Genomic DNA, 8,861 nt, shown 5'->3' with positions numbered 1-8,861 from the left:
GACCAAAGCAAAGGTCGTACTTGTATAGCACCTAATATGGAATCATGTGAACGCTGACGCGTTCACTCTACATATGAATGCGGCAACGGAATCGTAAGAAATTCTATAGGGATAAATTTGAATACTGCAAGGATACGACCCGGCTCTCTTGTCCGTTGGCATTCTGTTTTTATTGAACCAAGCAGTTGGACGGGTTTCTTCACGAAGTCCTTTTCTATCGCGGAGGTCTATTTCTTTGCTGGCCCTTTTCGAAGAAGAGGATCACATGAAAACGTTCTGAATCTCAGTTCTTAAAAAAGCGTAGTTATACAAAACCCGGAAATATCTTTTTTTTTTTTTCTCTCATTGTTGACGACAACAGCATGTTTTCAAGAAACAAACCGACTAATCCAGTATGGAAAGTACCCCAGGAAACTCGTCAACGCGATACCCTGCCGCCAATACACAATAAAGAAAAACAAGAATGTTGCGTACGAACTTATACGACAACATACATTCGATCAAACGATTTTCACTTTCTGTTTTACTTGTCGCAATAAGAACAGCTTCGCTGCAAAGTTTATCGAAACGCTCTCTCGGAATTTCTCATCTTGATTGATACGGGAACACCGAAGTTCAAACTGCGACGCGTAATCTTTTTCCTTGCATCCTAAAGGAGCGACAACAGCGCACGGTCAACAGCGCGGCTCTCAAGTTCGGCTGTCCTCCTCTCGTTACCTTCCCCCGTCGAGCAAAAAGCAACACTGAGGGTCCGTGGCATCAGTTTCCTTTTATCAAAACCCTCCACCGATCTTCCCTCGCATAGAACTCCTCCGGACCGACACACCTTCTCGCCGCCCGGTCTAGTTATCAGGCGCGCGGGAAACCGGACCGCGACCATACACTTCAGTGTATCAGCTGCTGGCAGCAAAGACGCAAGGAGGTCCGTTCTGCAGAGGTGGACAGAAGAGCATACCGGTCAGCGTCCATGAACGGCCACGAGCCAGCTTCTTTTTCCACCGATGGCGACCAAGGAGTCGCGGGTGGTACGGCGACGTTCCAGCACCACGTGTCCTCGATGGCCCAGTACCAGAAGATGTACCAGGAATCCGTAGAAGACCCTGCCGGTTTCTGGGGACGGCTGGCCCTCAAGTTGGACTGGAAGGTTCCGCCGCCCAGGGATCGGTTCCTGGGTTACAACTTCGACCCGAGGGCGGGACCCGTGAAGGTCTGCTGGATGCTGGGCGGCGTCACCAACGCGTGCTACAACTCACTCGACCGGCACGTCATCGCTGGTCATGGCGCCAAGGTCGCCTATTACTGGTGAGGGTTGTTTTTGTCTGTTCGATTGCTGAGTGGGGTAACCTGACGCTTTACCTGCTATCTTGACGGAACGAGGCGCGACTAAATAAATCCTGATGGTAGTCGAAGTTGGTGAGAAGGATCCTTTAGGAGGGTAAGGATTGTACTGGAGGCCTCCTAGTCACACACGATACTAAACCGGAGGCGATCGGATGACTAGGGGGCAAACGCACAGTCATTGACTGTCAGCGGGAAACTTATTATTTTCTTATTACTGGTGTTTTCTTCTTTTCTCTTTTTTTCTTATCGATGAATGAGGTAACAGACACTTTACCGGCTATCCCTAGGAATGTAAGGATTGCACTGGAGGCCTCCTAGTCACACATGGTTCTAAACCGAAGGCAATCGGATGACAAGGGGACAAACGCACAGTCATTGACTGTCAGCGGGAAACTTACTATTTTGTTATTACTGGTGTTTTCTTCTTTTCTCTTTTTTTCTTATCGATGAATGAGGTAACAGACACTTTACCGGCTATCCCTAGGAATGTAAGGATTGCACTGGAGGCCTCCTAGTCACACATGGTTCTAAACCGGAGGCGATCGGATGACAAGGGGACAAACGCACAGTCATTGACTGTCAGCGGGAAACTTATTATTTTCTTATTACTGGTGTTTTCTTCTTTTCTCTTTTTTTCTTATCGATGAATGAGGTAACAGACACTTTACCGGCTATCCCTAGGAATGTAAGGATTGCACTGGAGGCCTCCTAGTCACACATGGTTCTAAACCGAAGGCAATCGGATGACAAGGGGACAAACGCACAGTCATTGACTGTCAGCGGGAAACTTACTATTTTGTTATTACTGGTGTTTTCTTCTTTTTTCTTTTTTCTTATCGATGAATGACGTAACATGACACTTTACCGGCTATCCCGATGTGACAGGGTGCGACTAACTAAACCCAGAAGGTAGTCTAATATAATGAGAAGGATTCTCAACGAGGATAAAAATAGTCCCTCAGAGTTATCGACTGTCGTAGCGGGCAGATTACATAGTACTGGTGAATGTTTTCTTCTTTTTTTTCTCTTTCGACGGGGGAGGCTATTTGACACTTCACCAGCTATCTTGATGTAATGAGATGCGACAAACTAAAACACAAAGATATTCGAATCTGTAAGGAAAAAACTTTGGAAAAGTCCGCCTGAAGCTTCAGGGGCATTGGCTCTCATATCTTGAGAGTTGCTTATTACTGGTGAGCGGTGTCTGCTGTTTTAATCGCTGAGCGGAGTGACCTATTTACTGCCAGCTAGGATGTAAGATCTGAGTGTCTAAAAAAAAAATATGAAGGCAGTCGAATCTACTAGGTTCCGATTTCTGGTTGGATGTCGGACTGGAAAAACTCCCATTTTAGGCTGCCAAAAAACATCTTTTCAAGATTCGACAAAAAAAAAATATTAGAAGCCCGATTTCTTTTTTTTTTTTTTTCGGGGCACGTAGAAGCTTGGAGGGAAACTAAAAAAATTCCCGTGTGTCTACTTTCCTGCAAAGCGCTTATAGAGCTAATCACTGATGCCTACAAAAGGAGCTCGGAGACCGACGAAACATAAAACACAAAAAAAAATACATTGCGACCTTGGGTTGAAGTTTCCGATCTGACACTAGCCAGACGTGAGCATGTGGAACCTTATGCTCAGTACCATACCTCAGATGTATGTTTTTGTTTTTATTTGCCTAAATGTATTTCCACCTAATAAATTGCCTACCTTGCTTCGTAGACCGCAGTAGTTGCACATATGTGGTAATGTAGACTTAATAACATTTTTTTTTAAGTGTAGGTGTACAAGGCGTAAAATATTCTAAGGAAAATAGCCAAGACCGCCTTATTGTCGGGCTACTTTGCACTGACCTCGAGGGAATAAGGAACTATGACTGCGACAGAAGTTTAGATTAAATAGATATTGGGTCTTGGCATGAATTAAGTATAAAAGTACGTTTAGAACCAAATTATTGATCGTGTTTTGTACGTTACATGAATAAAAATGCACATGACGTGAAACGCACTTCAACTAAACTGCTTCAAGCACATTCCGTTTTCAAGTTAATTTACAATTATTTTTTAAACAATCCAAGTACCTTCTTTATCCAGCGAAACAGCAGTGTGAAATATGGCATTGCCTGAAAAACAAAAACTAAATCGAAATTTGGCTTGAGAGGCAAATGCTGCTCTTCTGATAGATTAATTAGCAAGGGCAAAACTGGAGAGATCTTGCTGGAGGTCAACAACAGTAGTTGTTTTGAAAACTATCAGGAAATTGAACTTCCAGGCACATGGAGTAACACACAATTACTCAGAGCCTACTTTGAGGACTACTTCAAGTACATCCTCATGCAGCGCTTCTTGTCGATATCACATCTGTTAAAGGTGCCTACCATATCTGTTAAGAATGCTCCCGGAAAGAGCGCATCTGATAAGAGTGCATACAGTGGTAAGAGGGCATGCCTTTGTTCAGTCGGCTGCACAACAACGTGAACTCCGTTGCAAGTCTACAATTAGCTCACACAATACTTGCATGAATCTTATATAAAATAAAACCAACACACAGCCTATATTACTAGAGTGTTCGTTTCAGTGAGCATAGCACACCAACAACTGTGACAACAGGAAGTAGTGACGACAGAAACAGCCAGCTTCTTAAATCCGTTTCACGCGCATTTAACACGTTGCCAGTTTCTCTCGTCACTATTGCCTGTGCACACTGAGAATATTTGTCATGAACGAAAGTTGAGCAGTAAGAGTAATTTTCAGCGCCCTTGCGTTGAGAAATTATAAGATGCTCGAATTGGGTCACTCATTCCCGCAAGATAGAGGGATGTGGTGTCGTTTTCTAGCCGCGGTCTTGGTTTTTCTTTTTTTTAATTAATTATGCCCCATTTACATTAGCTCGTTCGCACCCTCACTTTTTGTCCAATGAGGAACGGTGCCGTTTCTCCGTCATTTCGCCGGACAGCAATTAATGAAACGAGCGGAAGCAACGACCGCATTTATTCGGCCATCTTGCTGTGGCCCCACGTGTTTGTTCTGCGTCCTATCGTTGAAAAATATCTCGTTATGAGACCAGCGTTTATCTCTCTCGAAGGCTCACGCCATTTTGCCGTGTCTTATGATGCCTCGAAAGAGTCTGTCGCTTGAAACGCGAGCCTATCTGGAATTACGTCATTTTCATTTCCTCCGCTGCACGGAGTACGCTGTCTTAAGATACGGCCACACTGCACATGCATCATAAAAAGAACAACAAAAAGCATGACGGCAGAAACAGATTTCTTCTCTTCCAAGACTAAATTTGTGAATAGCGTTGATAGGGTAATATTTTCTGAGCATTCCTTTGAGTCCTGTGGGTGGCTAGCTTCGAGATATTTCTCTGTCTCAAAGCAGCGGTGTGCACACGGAACAACAGGGGGGGGGGGGGGGGGGGGGAATCCCGGGGATTTCCCATTGTGCCTAAGAACTCTGCACAGTTTATTTCATTCATTTTATTTCACGTGCATTGAAGGAACAATAAATTTTTTTCAAAACGGATCTTCTCCAAGAAGCATACCCCCACCTAAATATTCCACCGTCTAAAAAAAAATTGGGTTGTGTGTATGTTTATACAGCCTAGAAGTTGGTCTGCCTCACAGTGGCGACGAGTCTCCCAGCTGTAGATGAGCAATTTAGCCAGTGCAGTACAACCGCTATGCTGGGGTCTTTAACGTGCACCACGCAGTAGTGATCCACGACCGCACGCCGGTACGATGCTCATCCAGATCGAAACGGGCAGGGGTGGGGATTGAACCGAGGATCACTGGGTCCTGCAGCGCTTCACCTTCTCATCCACGTGCAGATGTGTTTAAATACATTTTGTTTCCTCGTGCGAGTGAAATTCGTAATTCGTAGCCAGTCGATGTCCGTTTATTACCATTGCAAGAAGTTTGTATGCTGCCATTGATAAATATTGACTATGTTTTGGATTAATTAGTGTTTTTTTTTTTAAAATTGCCATTTATCTTTCGGCATTTTGTCCTTGTGGGCGAGGAAGCTCAGAAAGCAGTTGCGCTTGCTCATGACGTCACGCAGATGTCTCCGCGGATTTCTTCCCCGTGTCAATACCACCTGAAGCTCCAGTCACGCTCCTCATACATCCTTCAAAGGACCCGCGGAGTCTCTCCGCAGACATGATCACAGATTTATCTGCGGTCACGCGTCAGGCGTCTTCGGAGCTCGTTTGTTTCATGCGCATGTACGCATGTGCATGGAACATGCATGTTTGTTTCATGCACATGTGCATACATGCGTGTTTCATGAGTGTGTGCACATATATGCGCATGTAAGAAACACTCCTCGGACAAAGTTTGCAGATTACATTTTGAATGATGTACTGATAGTGTAGCCGCGGCTCAAAGGACGGAATCACACTGTTCCGGTTATTTTTTTTTTTTCGCTTCTTTCGTCACTTACTGCACCGTCTTATTTTTGCGTGAATAATGTTTCGAATGAACCGTTGTGTGACGCCCATTACATACAATTCACGCTCTATGAATCGCGTGAAAATTTTAAAGACAAAAAGAGTCACCCTTTTAACTCGCATCCGGAACGAGATGCCACGTTATCTGATGCCGTGCTGACAATGTTGATCGTTGCCATACATAGGCTGGGGTTTCAAGTGCCCAGGGCGCGTGCTGCTCTCAAGACATTGTTAGAGCACGGATATTTACGGCACCGTGATGATTACACGAGAACCATTTCCCGAGTGTCAATTGAGGCATTGATTGTATATCGAGCCCACGTCGAGTGCTTCTTTCCTGAGCATATGAGCCGCATTCGACGACCCCGCGATTATATTAGCAAGCTTTGCGAAGGAGGGAGTAAGAGATATAGTTCGCTTTTATTCGTGAAATCACTTAATGACAAAGAAGCTTTCGGCCGAGTGTATCGGAAGTATTTTCTAGAGGCCATAGCTGCGTGTGCAACTGATGAGCGCGTGATGACAGCGAGCTTCCGCAGTTCTTTTACAATGTGCATACCGGACCATCAAGATTACCGGTCTTAGCAGCCTATTAATGTGAGCTCGTTCTGAGCACGCGCTCTTAACATCGACCTCAAATATGGCGTCCAGTGAATACCCTCATACTTGTGTCAGCACGACTGCGTAGAGTGCATAGCATTTAAACACAATATCGTTTTAATGCAGCAGTATAATTTGAGACGCGAAGAAGCTTATCTGTGTATTGCTTGGCAAAGTTCATCCGACTCTACTGAACCGGCGTTGATTGATGGTTCCATGAAAGTGCTTTCCAACCGCCATTCATTACTTTATGTTTTGGCCGCCAGGGGTTCCGAAACTTTGAGGCTGGTTTTGGGGATAATGATGATGCAAATGATTTGCGAATGACAGCGCAACGAGAGAGAGTGTTAGAGGAGAACTGGTTTCGAAAAAAGGGCCCTTCTGCGGTAATCCTGATTTAACTGTCTTAAATTAGTTTAGTGTAGCCCCAGGGATGCTGTTTGGCTACTGGCGCAAACTACCGCTCAATTCAAAGGAAACAGCAACCACCCATCTATCCATCCATCCACGCCGGGCCTCTGCCCTTACATGGCTGGCCAAAAGCACCGTGATACGTTGGGGGACGTGCTTGTCTCTGTCACATCGCTCTTCGTCTGCCAAGACAGACACAGCGAGACCTCGACAATCATATAAGAGACGTTCCGGTGATTGTGAATGTTGCTGCCACAAACAAAAGAAGAAGAAAAGTGCGTCAATGAAGTGGCAACGACCCGATACGTTCCTCCTATCAGCAAAGGCCAATACACGCCCGTATCTTTGTGCACACGACTTCCTCACACGGAAAAAAAAGAAAAGAAGTAGTTCGGGAGATATGCGTGACGCGTTCGCCCACATGGACACCGCACCGTCGTCCGTGCACACTTCTGAGGCCGGTTCACACATTTGCGTTTGGCTCTTAACAAGTGCGTCGCATTTCCTTACAACTATGTTATAACCGCAGTCAGTCAGTGAACGTTGTATTCTACCCTCGTGGCACAAACATATCTAACCGCAACTAAGTCATCCTTGACTGCAGTTACGCTTCACCGCAGCTAGCATACTGTGCGCTCGGACAGATATTTTAGAAGAAAGAAAGAATGTGCGTCCACAGCTATGATGTTAAAGGCCGACCAGCAATCAGAAAAGAGAAAACTCTCCATCACTTCATTTCCTTTCGAGAAAGGGGGAACCCTCCTCCTTTCTGCAGGGAGTAGCTGAGAGAGCCGCTCCTGTGGGGACAGAAGTATGCGAGAGGGAACGGAGAAAAGGGAACTGGGAACCGGCTTTCTTCCCGGCAGAGGACAATTCTGTAGGTCGGCCTTTAAGATGAAAGCTTGGGCGGTTTGGGGATAAGAGTTCATACTAGCAGCAACGGCGCGTTAGCAACAAGGACAGAAGGAGAGGACACGGGTTTGTCCTTCTATGTATCCTTTCATTTTGCCCTTGTTTGTAACGCGCTTTTGCTGCTAGTGTGAACAGCTTTGATGGTCTCTCAAAATGCGGAAGCGCGCGTACATCCATGTCTTTGACTGCATAGTCACAAAACGTTGTCCAAGGGTATAGCGTAGTAACTGTGGCTTAGTGTTACGGCAGTTAAGTGTGGCCGTGTAACAAGGGTATTTATTACACGGGCACACTTAACGGGAATTACGCTAAGCTACAGTTACCACACTACACTTTAGGAGAAGATTCGGTGACTGTACAGTCATAGATGTGGGTGCACGTACGCTTGAGCGTCTTCAGCGACCGTCAAAGCTGTGCACGCGCGCTTTTCACTTCTTGTGAAATAGCTCTCTGAGATGCAACACCAACTAGCCCAACTAACTACTGTGCTTTCTGAGAGTTTAGTAATATAGTGTGATAACTATAGTAAAGCGCATATGCAGCCAGGGGTGGCTTAACTGCGGTTAAGGGTGGTGGTGTAACAAGGGTATAACTAGGGTATCGGAGGGTACATCATAGCTATTTGATATGTATCGTAGAACTATATGATCATTAGTATGTAATCGGGAAATTAGAATATATAGCCGTATAATTAGGAATACATAACCATATAATCATTGCTGATTGTTAGCTGTGTCGGTGCTATATTGGGTACTACGTTGCTACAGAGAATACAGAAAATACCTGTCTTCGAACGCTACCATGCACTCTCATATAATCATGTAACCCGTTTAACATATTAGAATATTGACGCCATATATCCTGTGGCCCTTTAACACTTTCGATTTGTGTGTAGAGTGACTAAAGGTTTTACAGTATTCGAGAAATAAAATCTACGCACCATCTACGAGAACAAGCCGCTTATAACTTCGTCAAATTTAGTTCCACCTTATAGTGAAAGAACAATGCGAAAAAAATTAATAAAAATAATATACACTTATCTCGGAAGTGTTCCAGAACTAGCAGATGGCTGGCGCCAGTGTGTTACAAGGAAATGCGACCCCTCTCTCGATCAGTCAGACGCAAACGTGTGAACCGGCCTTAACGAACGCCGT

At 45.0% G+C, this 8,861-nt stretch overlaps 1 protein-coding gene across 1 annotated transcript in view; it reads left to right on the top strand.

Annotated features, from left to right (window-relative positions):
* The first annotated feature begins 835 nt into the window (after positions 1-835).
* The window catches only part of LOC8026642 (acetyl-coenzyme A synthetase), a 60,088-nt gene continuing 52,062 nt past the window's right edge, over positions 836-8,861 (top strand). Inside the window, exon 1 of the mRNA XM_029989264.3 lies at positions 836-1,302. Coding sequence (XP_029845124.2) covers positions 968-1,302 — 335 coding nt within the window. The 5' untranslated portion in view covers positions 836-967. The remainder of the gene's footprint in view (positions 1,303-8,861) is intronic.

The sequence above is a fragment of the Ixodes scapularis genome, unplaced genomic scaffold (assembly GCF_016920785.2).
Source record: "Ixodes scapularis isolate PalLabHiFi unplaced genomic scaffold, ASM1692078v2 PGA_scaffold11__112_contigs__length_91849675, whole genome shotgun sequence".
Classification (NCBI taxonomy): Eukaryota; Metazoa; Arthropoda; class Arachnida; order Ixodida; family Ixodidae; genus Ixodes; species Ixodes scapularis.
The sequence above is the reverse complement of the archived record's forward strand: the minus strand, read 5'-3'. Positions and strand labels throughout refer to the sequence as shown.